At 35.7% G+C, this 16544-nt stretch overlaps 1 protein-coding gene across 2 annotated transcripts; it reads left to right on the top strand.

Annotated features, from left to right (window-relative positions):
- The first annotated feature begins 4905 nt into the window (after positions 1 to 4905).
- On the top strand, positions 4906 to 7307 carry LOC117784126 (glutamate transporter polyphemus). 2 transcript variants are annotated; one of them, XM_034621776.1, is made up of 7 exons: positions 4906 to 4989; positions 5054 to 5119; positions 5226 to 5376; positions 5648 to 6127; positions 6194 to 6372; positions 6604 to 6773; positions 6834 to 7307. In XM_034621776.1, exons 1-7 carry the CDS (start codon positions 4943 to 4945, stop codon positions 7097 to 7099), a joined length of 1359 nt encoding a protein of 452 aa, XP_034477667.1. In that variant the 5' UTR covers positions 4906 to 4942; the 3' UTR covers positions 7100 to 7307. The 2 variants fall into 2 exon arrangements, with proteins under 2 accessions (XP_034477667.1, XP_034477669.1); XM_034621778.1 differs by lacking the exons at positions 4906 to 4989; positions 5054 to 5119 and having other exon boundaries at positions 5284 to 5376; positions 5635 to 6127.
- The last annotated feature ends 9237 nt before the right edge of the window (positions 7308 to 16544 follow it).

Raw genomic sequence — 16544 nt, 5'->3', positions numbered from 1 at the left:
GGCTTACGAATTTATGCCCATTTTTAATCAACTACCAAAATGGGCTGAAACTTCTGCCAACATGGCTTTGTGTATATTTTAAATAACTAGATTTTTCGCCAATAGCAATTTTCAAATTTTTTTAGCATCAAACTTTGAAAATAGACAGAGCTATCTTTAAAATAGCTAAGTTGGCAGCAGTAGCTACAATTTAAGTGTTGCATAGTCGCCAAATTTGTTTTCACGAATATTCACGGCGCTGCCACCCCGCACTTGCGCGCGCTAAAATTAAATTTTGCTGTTTCTTATGTTATTTCTGTTGTCACGCATAGCTAACATGCCGTGAATTGTTTGCTTCGTAGTTGGGGACTGACGATGTAGTCTTAGCTCACGTTTCGCAGCCACATAATGAACACATTGCATTTTCAATATTTTACGTGTAACATTCAATTATGACCCAGACGACAGCTCATATGTACAGTTTACCAACAGTTGTTGTTGCTGAGCTGTCTGTGTTGACTAGCTGACTTCGTGCCAAAGTGTTAATATCTATACCCTTTAGTCAAATTATATCAAAAAATAATTTAGGTAAAAAATTAATACGCTTAAATGACTTGTAAAAGAAAGCAATAAAATTAGCTTTAGATTTGCAACGATTCATAATCCCGACCTTGCAAGATTTACAAGGTATACATTAGTCGTAGCTAGTCAAGATATTTTAATGGGTTGGGGATTTGTATTATTTGAATTATCATCGGATGACTTTCGTATATTGACTTTACGGAACTCACGTCCACGGTGAATACTTCTATTGTCACCGCAAATGAATGACAGTTTATATAATAGAATATTTGTTGCATGGTGCGTTTTTTCTGACGGAATTTAAGGTGATTTGATATCCACTATTCCATATGGTTGCCAACGAATAGATAGTTGAAAAAATATATGTATGTTTATACACACTTACACATATATAAGTTTTTATAAAAGGTTTGCAAGAAATGCAAATCTAATAAAAATCCACTTTGTGCAAGTATGAAAAATGACGATGAATTTCATTAAAAATGCAAAAATATTGTGGGCATGTAGTGGTAAACGCAGTCTGTGGCTGCGTCCTCATCATCATTATCATCGTTATCATCATCATCATCATTAGCATCATCAGCATCAACGCTGGACAGCGTCAAGTAAATCTGATCAAAATCATTGATGCAAGAAGCATCAGGAAGTAGCTACACTGATAAAAAAAACAGGGTCTTAAATTCAAGAATGGTTTAAAAACGCGTCGATATAAGATAAGATAAGATTCTTAATGTTAAAAAACACATCTTGGGTTTTGGGATATTTAAAATAAGTCCAAGTTTTTATTCTTAAATTTTCAAAACACAAATATAATTAAGTCAAGACAGGTTTAAAAACGCTTGGATATAAGATAAGATAAGATAAGATTCTTAATGTTAAAAAACACATCTTGGGTCTTGGGATATTTAAAATAAGTCCAAGTTTTTATTCTTAAATTTTCAAAAACACAAATATAATTAAAGGAATAAGTGTTCTTAACTTAATTAAAATTTTTTGCTTGTTTTTATTTAGGTATATAACAGTTTTTTCTGACTTTACATGGAAATTTAAAATATAGTATTCATAGTTTCAAACAACTTTAGATATTTATTCTTATATTAAGAACTTCAATATTTTAGTTTAATGTTCTTAGTTGGTTTTTTTTCAGTGTAAAGCATCAGCTTAGCTTCAGCTTTAGGAACATGGAACGTGGTGCATCTTTTAGTGGCGCAAAGTTTTAGCTAAGCTGTTGATAACATTGATGATGATAGCGGAAAGTAGGAGGAAACAAAGGGCGGATAGATAACCGCAGTGATAATGCTTGAAGACACAGTCAGGTAAGCGCCAGCCAATTGCCAAGGACAGAAAGACGGACGGACGGACGGACAGATAGACAGAAGAGCTGGCAGCTGAGTTGCGTGCTCTGCATTGACAATATTTGAACATTTGACTGAATTGAAATGTAATTTTATACCCTTTAATCCAAAGTCATTAAACGCAATTCTCCTATGTTTACGGTCTATATTTTAAATAAGTAATTCTTCTAAGCCTTTTTGCAAATACTATGTTATAAAATAAAAAAAATCTAAACATTTTCTAAATATAATTATTATTAATAGTTATAAAGGGTATTTTATATGTGAGCACCTTTTAATTACGGGCACTCTAGTTCAAAATTAGCCCAGTAGCTAAAGAGTACTCTTGTTATTGGGTTTCTGGCACTGTCGGTACGTCCGTATATACACCTCGTCGAAACCGGATCCCAAGCCCGAATCCAAACCCAATCCCAAACCCATCTGTTTAGATTTGAAACTGCCACGCAATTATTTGTGTAGGAATTTAAATTGAATGTCAGTTTGTTTGTTTCCATAGAAAAATAAAAAATAATAGTAATAGAAATAGAAGACAAGGACACTCTCACACATTGCCGGCTGTTTAGGAAACAGTTTCCAAAGACTCCTTCGTGCACATGTGAATGTACATTTTACATATATGTGCATACATACATACATATGTATGTATTTATAAAAGATTCTCCTGTTCGTCTGCTGTGAAATTCCAAATTTGTTTTATTTGATTTCTGTGCTGCCTTCGCTCGTTTTCTTGCTCTGCTGCTTTCAGCATATTTCTCTTTTTATGCAAAATATATAAGTATGAATGTACATATGTACACTCAAAAAAAAGATCGACTTCTTAAATCCAGAACAGAACGTAGTTTTTAATATAAGAATACAAATGCAAATTAAAATCAATTTTAAAATATTTTAAAATGTTAAGATGTCTTTGTATAATAAATATGACATCGAAATAAATAGCTAGACCTAGCAAAAATATGATTTGAGCGTATGGAAAATTGGATGACCTAAGCCATCAGGTTCAAAAAATATCAAATTTCTTAGGTGATAAAAATTTAAATGCAGAGTCAATTTAGAGGCCAAATCATGAACAAAATGATATTCTGCTTGAAAATCGGTTAAGTTTTGATGAAGTTATGAGAGATCAAAATTTTCGGATAAAATGTCAAGGGGTAAGTATGGAAAATTTGATAAAAAATAACTTAGTATCGAAAAAATATCAAATTTTCTAGATGATTAAAATTTAAATGCAGAGTCAATTAAAAAGCCAAATCATGATCAAAATGACATTCCAATTGGAAATCGGTTAATTTTTGATGAAGTTATGAAAAATCAAAGTTAATGAAAAAATGTCAAGTATGGAAAATTGGGTGATAGATGGCTTAGTATAATAGATGGCTTAAATGGTAAAAATTTAAATGCAGAATCAATTTAGAGGCCAAATCATGATCAAAATGACATTCCGCTTGAAAAGCAGTTAAGTTACCCTTAGCATCAAAATAAATAGCTAGACCTAGAGCAAAAAGAACTTTTATGTTCTTGAAGCGTTTTTTAGACCAGAATTCTTAGTTCAAGATCTTGATTTTAGAACGTTTAATTTTTCTGAGTGTATGTACTTAAATATATGCTATGAATGCCACGCCTACTTCTCTGCTCTGCTCGTCTGTTGCCTGTGGGCCATCTTTATCTGAATATCGTGTCACATGTCGCACGCAGTTAGTCGTTCCCCATCCCACTATTCCCATCCCCCTATTCCCATCCCCCGATCCTCACCCCTGCCACCCTTCCTTGTCCGACAGAGTCCTCGTTGTTATTGTAATTGTTGTAAATGTCGCCAGCGACAATATCACATTTGCATATTTTTGTGCAAGCACACGGCGACCCCCGAGGCCCACTCCCCTCTCCCTCTGCCCCCATACCCCATCCCATCCCACCCCCTCCCTGCCTCCTTCCCTCACACATCCCTGTGACATGCGACTTCGTTGCGAGTGTGTGTGTGTGTGCATTTTTACTTAATTTTATTTGTATTGGATTTGCGCTGATGTCTCCTAGTCTCCTCACTTCTTCTTCTTATTCTGCGTCTGCTTCTTGTAGCTGCTGCTGCGTTTTGGAATTTTGCAATTTTCACAATAAATTTTAATTCAATTCACTGTTAAGTTCACACAACTAAACGGACGCGGAAGTGCACATTCTGGCATGACAATCGTCCTCTCCCTCTCTTCCTCTATCCCTCTCTTCGTCTCCGTCTCTCTTTAAACGTGGACGCGACAGACGCAGCACAGTGTGCAGCTGGAATTGAAATTTGAGCTAGAGAGCTGCTTATCCAGATACTTCTAGAAATACAGTGGAAGCTTCTGTTCAGGATTCTTGAATTTTTTCTTATTTCACATATTAGATAGTTGATTTTATTTTATTGAATGTTTACTAAGTACAGTTGACCTAGAGTAATTAAAATAGTTTCTTTTATTAAGAATTGCAACATTTTAATACATGTTAATGTTTATTTTGTCCTTAAGCTATAATTATTGTTGTTAAACTGAGAGTTATGAGTAACTAAATCTATTGTGGTCAATAAAGTCTAAATATGCATAATTTTCGAAAATATGCAATCGAAATGTACAAACTTAGTAATATACATGGGTTTGTCGATTGGGTTTTAGCATAGTTAGTATTTACTGTACAGTGGCTTTGTGACTGTCGCTAACTGTGTAACTGGTAACTGTGTAACTGTGTAACTTGCAACTATCTCTGGCTTCAGCAAGTTGAGGCAGTTTAGTGAGTGCAACGCCCCAAAGTAGGCAATAATTTCCGAATGTTATGGTAATGACCGACGCTCATGTGCAGCCATTTTTAATAGTGTCCGTCCGTCTGTCCGCCTGTCTGTCGTTCTGTCTGCTCCGCTTGGCGCTTATCTTACTGATTAGTTTAAAGTGAATTGAATGTGTGCACAGCTGTAACAAGAACTAAACTCATTTGAATTTGTTGTCAAAATTGCCAGTCATTATTGGATCTTTTATTCTGAGATTTTACAACACGAGAAATATAAAATGGCAAATGCACAAGTTGAATCGCAGCATGCGCAAATGACCTTGGTGTAAGTATGTACCACAAAATAGACGTGACAATCCTCTAAAATTCAGGGACTTTTTGTTTGGCAGGCAATCGAGTTCGTCGTATTATTATTACGATCCCTACGAAAGACGGACAGTTGAGGTGCCTTTGAAGTAAGCATTGTTAAAGATGATGAAAGATGCCGATAAGTTAATTAGCTTCCTTTCTCTGTTCTCGGCTCTCGTTTCTCTATTCCCAATTCTTTTTTCTCTCAAATAGCAACTTTGATGCCTTCGTCTCACTGTTAAAATGCGTAATGGGCACAGGAATTCTGGCCATGCCGTTGGCCATACGATATTCCGGAATTGTGATCGGTGTTCTCCTCTCGGTGTTGCTAATGATTTTGCTCACCTACTGCATCCATTTGCTGGTGTGTATTTGTAGCCTTTGTACAGTGGTTCTATTCTGTTAAACTTCAAATCGTAAGGGGTAATTTTATATTATAATAATTTTTAAAAAATATAGCAAGTCGGTTTGCTTACAAACAATACTAAATTTGCGCAAGCTGTTAGCGAAAAGTTTTGCAGTTTTGTTGTTGCATTTATTGCCTGCCAGGTTGAGAGATTGACAGAGTGAGAACCACTGTGCGTTGTCTGTGCACGGTCCAATTGGAATTATTTGCATTTAGCTTTCCTGCACAGATCAATGGCATGACTGAGTGCTGTCGACGTATTCATGTGCCACAGGTATCGATGCCGGAAGCCGTCCAGATTGCCTATCAATTGGGGCCAGGATGTGTGCATTGTTTTGCCAGTGCGGCTGGATTTTTGACCAGCTGTGTACTGGTTATCGGACAATTTGGCCTCTGTTGCGTTTATATTGTTTTTGTGGCCAAGAACTTTAAGGAAATCGGCGACTATTACTGGAAGGACTATAATGAGCGTTACTATGTTATAGGTGTTTGTCTGCTTCAACTGCCATTCTTTATGATACGAAAACTCAAGTATCTGGTACCGCTGAATCTCATCTCCAACTTTCTGCTCTATGTGGGCTTCATCTGCATTATGTACTATCTGGTTAGGGGACTCCCAAAACCAGAGGAGCGTGAAATGATTAAGCCACCTTCGGATTGGATGATGTTTTTTGGCATTGCTGCTTTCTCACTTACAGCTGTGGGTTCGGTGCGAAGAGACCCAAAAATTTGAAAATTTTATGCCCTATATTAATATTTATTTGGACTTTCGCAGATGCTTGTCGTGGAGGCGAACATGGCACATCCGGAAAACTATCTGGGATTTTGTGGTGTCCTTAATATGGCCGTGTTTTTCATTCTCTTTACCAATATATTTTTCGGCATCATGGGCTATTGGCGATTTGGAGAGCAAGTGGAAGCCAGTGTTACACTAAATATTCCCCAGAATGAGGTGTGAGTAATGAAGTCATTCCTTTATTTCTTTTTACATTTATTATTCATTATTTTTATAAAACTTTTGCCAAAATTTTCAATAATTTTGTTCTTTGAATATTTAACTAAATGCTTGTATTTCATCCGCAAATTCTCTTCATCTAACGATTATATCCTGAAAAGATATTCGCTGAGCTTCGGAGTATTCAAATTGATTTTTAGCATGATTTTTATTCTGTACATTTCTTTCAGTCTTTCCCAGATTATCAAGACGTCAATTGCATGCGGTATTTTTCTTAGTTATCCCCTTAATGGCTTTGTTGTTATAACGGTTGTCTTTAGAGACTATGGAAATGAATATCATAATAAACATCATTATTCCGTGGAATTTGCCGTGCGACTATGTTTTCTGTTCTTGACAGGTAAGTTGAGGAATTATTGACTTGTTTTTCAACACTCTTTATATTTGTATTTCTTTCTAGGAGTTGTGGCTGTTGTGGTGCCAAATTTGGCCGCCTTAACGGAGTTGGAAGGAGCATTCTCTCTATGTAATTTAAATCTTATATGTCCAGCTCTGATTGATATGTTCATCAACTACGATACGGGTTATGGTAGACTGCGTTGGAAGCTAATACGTGACATTGCGCTTATAATAATAGGTATTATCTTTGGCATTGTGGGATGCACTGTGGCCATACGTCAACTGGTGGAAGACTTACGGGGGACGGTGCAAAGTATCAAACTCTAAGGCTGAATTTAATTGCTTGTGTTGTTGTTCTTATTGTCTTTTAGTTTACAGTATGTACAGTACTATATACGTATGTTGTTGGTTGAAAGACTTGACTTGCCTGCTTGGCTTTATTACGTTTTAATTAACTAGAATCGCCAGCAATTATAACAAAGTTGCTCAGTACTAAGCTCTCCTCTTGTTTATATACATTTGTAGCCTTATCTTATCGCTGCTGTATTTCTTTTATTTTTTCACTCTATTCACTAAATGAATGTGTGTATTTAATAGAAGGATATGTATATATATATTAATGAAATGTGTAAAATCATAAAAAATAATCAGAAGAAATATTTATTATAAAATTAGTTGCTTAGTCTCTATAGATGCGGCTGAGAACAAATGTGTCCAACTACAGAGTGTTTTATAACGTAGCATAACTACTTGAAATACCTTAAGTTGCTGGGATTAATTAGGAGCTTCCCTGGCCCAACTTAATTGATCAATTGCACAAATCATTTCAAACGAAACCAGATATAATCAAATGTAGTCAGACAGACATTCAGAAAGTCAGTTAGTTCAAAGCCAACGAGCCACAACAATTGCGCCGAGTCCTTTGCGATTCGAAATTCGAAAATTGAATTCCTTGCCTCAACGAAACCCAAACAGAAACAGAAACACAAAACTTGCAGTTAAACTTCGTAGCTGTTGTTCTGGCCCCAGTCCCATAAACTAAAGGACAAATACAAATACAAACATAGGAATGCTCTAAGACGTCTTGCTGTTCTATTCCTGGCAAGCATACATATATAGTATTGTATATATATAAATAGGCACATGAAAAGACTGTTGAGTGCGGCAGTGTAAATAGCACGGCGAGCAAAAATCCAATAAAAAAGAATTTATAATAAAAAAAAGTACACTGAAAAAAGCTGCGATATTCCGGAATAAAGTTAGAGTTAAGTAGTATGGTAATCACGAATTTTCTTAGACCATGCACATAGTATTAGATTCAAACACGAATCACGAAAATACTTCTCTCCGCAAATATCTATATTTTCGAGGTTTTTAAACATGAAAATTAAATGATTTTTTTCTGTGTAGGAAAACATGATGCGAAAATAGCAAAGCAGCTCTTCAAGGAAAACAGCCGCTGCAGCAAACACACAAAACACAATTTCCATTTTTCAAATAGGAATACGAGTACAGAAAAGAAAACAAAAGAAATCTTGCAACTGACTGCAACAGCAACCAGGAGTGAGAGAGGGAGAGAGGAAGAAAGGGAGAAAGCTTTGGCTGTTGTCCTCGGGCTTGATTCTTGCAGACATGTTGCTTAAAACTTAATTTACAATCAGTGCAGTGGGCCTCAGTCAGTGGAAATCAGCTAAACAAGCGCCAAACAAATGAGATCATGTCTAGGAGCCCAAAAGAATGCAGCAAACCAGCCAGGACATTCGCCAGGAGCTATGGCAACGTTAACTGCGACCTCTTACAAATAATTCCTATTCTTATTCGTATTCGTATATAACTTTTTTGTGAGGTCTTGCCCAAAATAAAGCAGTTTATTTAGCCTTATTGTCAGCACTGCCTTATGTTAGTGCCTTTATCAAACTATGGTATATAATGTGCTTCGTAAAATGACAAAATCAGCTAAAGAATCCAAGTCAGACGGCAGTCAACTTCGACTTTTCATTCGAGCATACGAAAACGGATCTTACATGGGCCTCCGGGAAGTTGTCTGCCAACACGGCTTGTCTTAACTTCATTCTCTGTAAAAAAGGAAGCTGACAGTTTTCTGTCACATGTTCTACGGTTGCCAAAACGATTTTCAAACTCCAATTTTAAAATATGCATTTAAGACAACTATTAAGAATGCATTAAATAAAATTATTTTACTTAGAGAAGCAACATATTAGTAACTATATTTTATTTATAAATTAAGCTTTAAGCCTTAAATTAATCCACGATTGCAATAGTTTTGAAATACGATTCACTCTTCCAGATAATATTTCCCGTTTCCACCTTATTATTATTAAATAAGTTAGTAAATATTCGTTTATACTTGTTTGTGGTTTGACTCATTCTTTGTCAACTGACTTTGGCACGTTTCATTTGTGCCTTTACACATTTATTTACTTGCCACGTTGACTTTCGTTGTTGCCTGGCTTGTCATACTTGTATTTGTTTTGGCCACACATCCTTTGGCTAAGGATTTGGAGTTGGATTCGGCTTACTTCATTATTGATTTCAGTCAGTCACTGACAAGTGAAAGCGCCTAAATGCTCTGCATGTGTTTTGCATACTAAAAGGATTTAAATTTTACATTTTATTCGGGACTAAAATTAAACTGAAAGCGGTGCTGAAAATTGTCACAGCATAAAAGAACTCTTGAGTTATTTCAAGTATTTACTTATTTATTTCGTTTTGAAATTACTTTTACTTGAGTATTTTGCAGGGTGCATTCAGAAAACTACTGCCCGAGGTCACATACTCGTTGAGTTCTTCTTCTTTTTCCAATTTTTTTTTGGGTCTGGACATGTGCAATTTGGTTCAGGCCACTGACGTGATATAATGCTGGTATTTCAATGCTGCAGGAATCGCTGGATTTGCTTACTGTCATACATCTTGACGAGTTTGTCTCTGGCATTTTGCATTTTGCATTTGCTTTTGTTTTTGTTTTGCGGCATGCGATTTGTAGATTTTTCTACTTTTCTGCTAAAATGCTTTAGCATTAGACTATCGGCAAATAATAAAAAACACAAAGGATCAGAGTTGGAGACTTTACTCAGAATGCTGGACAACCAACTGATCCAACATCCATAAGCAAGCATTCTGCAACAAATATGTGTACAATGTAGTGCATTCAAATCTCAAAAAGGATGAGTAGTAGTAGTGGGAGTATTAGTAGTAGTAGTAGGAGAAGCAGTCGTAGAATGAGTAGCAGATACTGGAAAAGCTTATGCAAATCGTTTTGGTTAAGTCAATGATATACAAACCTCAGATTTGTAAGTGGCATTTAATGTCAGGTCTCAGCGTTGAAGATTGGTGCACTGAAAAGAAGAACATCTTAAAAAATCAAGAGCATTCATTTTACAGGCCCTTCTAAGGCCAAATTACTAATGCTCACAATATTAATCTATGAAATCGAAGTTCTTAATATAAGAATACAAATTTAACCTGTTAGAATAATTTAAATATGTTATATCTTCATATGAAACTAATAATGGCCCAGAAGCCTTGCTTTAGTTTGAAAATACGCGGGTTTGAATTCCACTCTTTGTACAAAATGATTGCAACACCAAACAGCTTGCAAATCACTCAACTCAACTCAACACAACTATTTTTTTGGGATGACTTATTTGCATTCCTTTCAAAATCAGAATGTACAACTTTAAGATACAATGTGCAACAAAGAGCAAATTAACTGGGCATGTAACTAATTAAGTGTGTGAATTCCAATCAACTCAAATCAACTCAAGGCAACATTTAACTCTCCCTCTCACTCTATTTCCCTCTCTCATTCGGTGAATCTGTATCTCTCTCATGGGCTGTTTATTGCCTCGTCTAATGAACAAACTAATTGCATCGGCAACTGCAAAAGTAATCAAAATGGTAGTCAGCATCCAAACCAAGTCTCAGCTCCCTTCTCTCTTTTCTCGTTTCTGTTCTCTAGGCTCTCGAGTCTCGAGCAAAAAGGCAATAATAACAAAACTTTGTTCAAGAATTTTGAGAATGTTGCACAAATATGCGCAAAATGCAAGAAAATATGCTTGGACGAGGACCTCTCAAACCCAAATACCCCAAAATAACCCCAAATACTAAAGAGAGAGAGAGACTGGAGAAAAACTAAACTCAAGTGTTGTTGCCGCTGGTTTATATCAATAATTGCCAAAAGCAAATTGGAAAAGTTATGCGACTGCAGTTAATGCGAGTAGTAGAAATAATAGTTGTTGTAGTAGTAGTATTTATTTTCCAGTGGAAATAGTCGCAGTTCTTAACAACAGCAGCGGAAGTTTCTCAAAGAAGCATACGTCTATTGTACCCCATAAGAATTTCGAATATTATTTTAAGAATAACAAAAAAAACAGAAAAAAACGTTTTATAGAACTTTAATAATCTTATATATGCATAGCATATTTATTATGTACACATCAAGATATTACGTAGTTACATATGTATAAAGTGGTTAGAAGTTTGTTGTTAAAAGACTTTGTCAAAATATTCCTACGCACTTTGAAAGTCACTTTTACTGCTATTAAAATGTTTATTTAATTTTCGAATATTCCAAAGATCAATTTAATCTTTAAGCAATCTATGAACATTTTTTTAAATGGTTAAAATGTTTCATAATTGCGGTTAGTGGTAGTGTAATTGAACTTCGTTGTGCTTCAAAGACGTTTCCCTTTGGTACTTGTTTTGTTTTAATTTTGTTGCAACTTTTTTGTTGAACTTCCTACGGGCAGCAGCAGTTTTTGAAGTCGCTCTTCAAAGTATCGACATTGGCATCAATTTGATTCTGATTTTGATTTTGGTTGCCTTCGACTACTTTGCATTATTAAAACTGCGGCTAAAACTTTTCAGGCAGCAAAACTTGGAGTATTTTTGGCAATGGCAATAAAAGCAAATATTTGGCTAAGCGGTTTATGCGGCTCATTGATATTTTCGAGTTAGTACTTGCAATAATAACATGCTAAGACAAATTACTAAATCTGTGTGAGAAACATTTTAAGATTCAAAGTTGGCTTAATGAATGAAAACTACTTAGGATCGACTTTTGGTTAAATGCTGCTTAGAATTCATTAAAGTCTTGAATGAATTGGCAATGGAAATAATACCTCAGAAAAATCAAGTCTCTAAAGGTGTGAATTTTTATCAGATGTGTCTTTGGCTATTTCACGGCAAGCTGCTTACCTTTTCAGATGTATGTATGTGAATATGTATGTAGAGGTGACAGTGACAGTGTGTTAGTAGCTGGTTGCACTATGACTTGATCTGAAACCCAAAATGAAATCGGCAGACTGTGTGTTTGGCATCTATTAGGGGGGGACTTTCCATACTTGAAGGCAAAGTTTTAATGCTCTTAACGTTGTTGTCTAACCGCTCGCTTATGGATGCGTATATATGTACTAAATGTGTGTGTGTTGAATTTTCGAACACTCAAGAAAAAATCCTAGATATTCGTACTTACTTAAGGAATATTCAAGTACTAACGATTTCAAGTTCAATTTTCATAACATAGATAATCTTTAAATAAAATTTTTTTTCGATTAATTTTTAATTTAAGATCGATTTTAACCCAGCCATCTTTAGTCTAGCATAAGACTAGCATATTTTTCTCAGTGTACTTATTACATCGGTGCATCGACAGCCGTTGCGCAAGTTTTGACATGACTGTCTTGTAGAATGTTGAAAGTAGTTTTATGTCCAAAATTGGTAAAAAGAATGTTCTGTGCCAAATAATACAACTCTTATGTACCACATATAATAGTCTGTCTGTCCGACCGTCTGACTGGCAAACAAACGTATCTTTTATGCTTATGAAATGCATTTAAAATCAATTTCACGCTTCCTCTTTCCACAGTTAACATTCATATTGGCCAAAAATGTATGTGACTGTAAATCAAATGATTTAAATAAGTTATTGGCCGGACCCGTCGATCTGTTGAGCATATCAAATGATGCAATTTATTTTTTTTGATTTATGTATATCAGCGAAAAACAAAAACAAAATTACGGACAGGGCTTTGCGTAATTGCATTAAATGGCATGAAACCGAATTCATCACGAAATACGGAATGGAACGGAACGGAAAAGCTTCACAGTTGAAGAAATGGCCATGAAAAAGCTGCTGTGTGTTCAACATCAGCGCACAAAATTCCAATTTATTTTAATTGATTTATTAATGATTGAAATGTTGCATCCATTTATGCAATTCTTTTTCATTCATTATCTCTCTCTATCTCTCTCTCTCTTCCTCTCATTTATCTCTACCTTTTGCATTGCTCCTAAGACACTTGCATAGTAATTTTTACCGGATTGAAGTATTTAATACATGTAGGATTGTGAGAATAGGATTAAAGCAGCGATTCCTTCGATTCAGCTTTGCTCTTTTTACAGAACTAGTTCTTTTTAAGTTGATTCACGACTCAGAGTAAATAGAGAGAGTCGTCGCTAAGAGTTGCAAGCAGCAAGTACATATCGCACTGAAGTTCGAGGTTATATTCTTTTGTTCTGCCCAAGAATTGGTCAAGTTTATTAATAATTTAATTCATAATACGTTAAGTAATTCGCTTGTGAAATAACCCGAACAAATAAAACATTATAATTTGTATTTCCTACATACATATTATTATATTTTATTAAAACCTTAAATTTTTTGTATTTTCTGCATACATATTAATGCTCTTTACAAGAGGTCTTAGTCCCAACCCCGATTTTGTAGATTTTTGTAAGTGTATACAATAGGTCTCAAGATTAGGCTACAATTATGTGATTTCCTCTTTAACGCCAAGTCTTTTTGCCTGGACACAAATGAGTTAAATTCAATAAAATTTACATTTAACCACAAAAACAACTCAAGTTTCACAGCCGACGACAAAAAGTGGAAAAAAGAAGGCGAAGCATAAAGTTAAGATAAAAGTTTTACAAAGGGATGAGACTGAGGAATGAGGATTGAGGATTGAGGATAGAGGATTGAGGACTGAGGATAGAGTCTGGTACTTGGTGCAGATGCAGAGACTTATGTAAATTGAAATTCAAGCGCACAAAACAGCAGCACAAACAACAGAGAAAACAGTAGAAAAACTGACGGTAGTTATAAAGAATTTTCATTCATTTCGAATTACGCTGTATGAGTGACAAAATGGCGGCGTTTGGCCTTAAGCCATAATTGAAGGCAAGGGTTATGAGGGACTGGGAATGGAACTGAGAATGGGACAGAACTGGGACAGGGACTGAGACTGAGACTGGGTTTGGACCAATTGGCTGGGTTTTGTCGTCAGTCGACTGCCACGGACCGAAATTCAATTTCATGCCGCGTGACACAAAGACAAAGGCAGGCAGCAGGAACGACAGACAGTCCACAGTTTTCCCAGTTACCAGTTTACCAGTTGCTTGTTCACTGTTCCCAGTCACTAAATCCCATTCCACAGTGGGCGCAGCTGGGCCAACGTCGTCAAGTTGACATTCAAAAATGTGCGCACTTCGCTCAAAAGAATTTCAAATTAGCCACTTTTGCTTAACAATTGGTAAAAGGGCGACAAATTAAAAACGCCACACTGATAAAAAAAATAGGTTCTAGAGTCAATATTTTTGTCCCAGAGCTATGAATATCGGTCTATGAAATAGATTAAACAGATAATATAGATCTTTTCTGGTTGAGATACCTTAAAAAAAAAAAAACAATGTTTTTAATACTAAGCAAGTTTCTTTATATGTTAACTTCGACCCCGAATTTGACCCCATTGCGAATTTTGCAGTCTTTTTACACGAAACAATTTTGCTAGCTATGTTGTTTAAAAATTTCAGCCTCCTAGGTGTTAGGTTTTGGTGCAATGATTATCAGTCAGTAAGTAATTGAGTCAGGACAAAGAGTTTTATATTTATAGAAGGCTAAGAACTGAATTTTTTTAGATTTATATTCTTAGTATAAGTAATTTCGTATTCAAATACTCTTATTTTAAGAAAATAAATATGTGAGGTGAAAGATCTTGATTTTAGAAGTTGGTCTAATTTTTCAGTGTAGGGCAACAGCCTTGTCTCAAAGTGGTATGGTATTCACTGTGGATGAATGTTCACTCGGGTTCACTCAGGTGGGACTGACACACCCGGCGACAATTTAAAGTCAAGTGCCTAGTATTGAGCAAAATAATTGCCGCGCAAAATCCACTCGAAATACAGATAAGTGGACTGTGGATTGTGGACTGTGGGCTACCTTCGATCGGCCATTAGCGTCATTTACTCAAATCAACGTAGGATAACTACAAGTGTACACATACATACCCACAAACAGATACCAATACATGTGCACTACACTACATGCAACTTGAGTTGGAGTTGCAAGTTTTGTAGCTTTGTAGCAGCTGCTTAACAACGCAACGCTTTGTCACCAGCTAAGTGGCACAATTTCCATAGAAAAGCGAAAACGCAAAAACCAATTGAGAAGACCAGAAGACCAGAAGGTCTAGCCAGAAACAGACCCGACCCTCGACCCCAAAAGCAGCCGCAGTGCTAACCAAGCTAATGGACATTTGTTGAATGGGGACAGCAATTTCTAAGCCAAAGAGCTGAACATTTAAAACTGCTTCGCTAAAGCCGGTTTTAAATTATAATTATTATGTTGGATAAACATGTTACTAAAGTCTTTGTATTAACGCATAATTTATAACTAATTTATTCTTCTCTATTTCTTATTTTTTTATTTAAGTAGTTTATTTAAAATCTAGGTGTTGACTGAACAATATCATTAGTTAAATAACGAATTAAATAAATGAACAAATAAATAAATTTGGTAAACATAATGTGAATAAATTGCGTTTAATTAGAGATTTTAATTAGTATTTCATTTATTTCTATGTTCAGCGTAACAAAAAATTCTTATTTATTTTAACATTTGGCTTTGGGTTTTACTGATTTTGATTTTGGCATCTGTTGCTTTTCACTTCCGTTGTTTTTGTAGTCTGCTTTTGGGCGTAAATAAGAATTAAACCACATCGAATGTGTGGCAATTGAGCATAAAGCTGAAAAGTCAAATCGAGGGATCGATAAGCAAAAGCCGAGTAAAATGTAAATAAAGGGGCTGGATAGGGGATTGGTTAGCAACCGCAAAATCTCATCACGTTGCGCAAATACTGCCGCGTGCTAGGCTGGCGTTCAAGTGTAGATTAAAAAATGGCCACAAATAACTTTGGGCGTTCTCAGAAAAAAAAGTTGAGCGAGGAATGGGAAGTAAGGAGGAGAAGGGACATAGCAAAGTCGGCTAGGCGTGGCAAACGAATTCGCACTTCAGAATCGATTATGGTGCCACGCCTACGATGTGCGTGCAACTTCTGCCAACTCACGTGCCGTCAATCGACAATTTCGGATTTCGGATTTTGGATTTCTGATTGCCAATTGTGAAGTCGTGAATTCGCCTAAAATGGTGCTAGCAAGCGTTAAATTTGTCAGGTTCGGTTAAGCTGTGAAGTGTTTACTGTAATTAGCAGTGACTGCGTATACGTACTATTCTGAAAAAAAGATCAACTTCTAAAATGAAGAACATTTAACTTTAGTTTAAAAACACGCTGGTTCGAATCCCACTGCGGCCAAGAAAACATGTAAAATGAAAAAACCTGATTTGCTTAAATTTTTTTGTCTAGAGCATTCAAGAACATTATTCTTATACTTATATTTGTGGTCTTGAAGACCAATTTTCCTTAGTGCCGAGACGAAAATGTTGATTTTAGAGCCCTATTCTGATTAGTGTACG

The sequence above is a fragment of the Drosophila innubila genome (genome assembly GCF_004354385.1).
Source record: "Drosophila innubila isolate TH190305 chromosome 2R unlocalized genomic scaffold, UK_Dinn_1.0 1_C_2R, whole genome shotgun sequence".
Lineage (NCBI taxonomy): Eukaryota > Metazoa > Arthropoda > Insecta > Diptera > Drosophilidae > Drosophila > Drosophila innubila.
Note: the sequence above shows the minus strand (reverse complement) of the source record. Positions and strands in the feature narration are given on the sequence as shown.

Bases quoted from the DNA above. Each gene is read 5' to 3' on its own strand.
- LOC117784126 (XM_034621776.1), top strand. From the start codon at position 4,943: ATGGCAAATGCACAAGTTGAATCGCAGCATGCGCAAATGACCTTGGT. The intron at 5,377-5,647 runs GTGTGTATTTGT...TTTCCTGCACAG, and splicing joins CCTACTGCATCCATTTGCTG to ATCAATGGCATGACTGAGTG. The intron at 6,128-6,193 runs GTGCGAAGAGAC...GGACTTTCGCAG, and splicing joins CACTTACAGCTGTGGGTTCG to ATGCTTGTCGTGGAGGCGAA.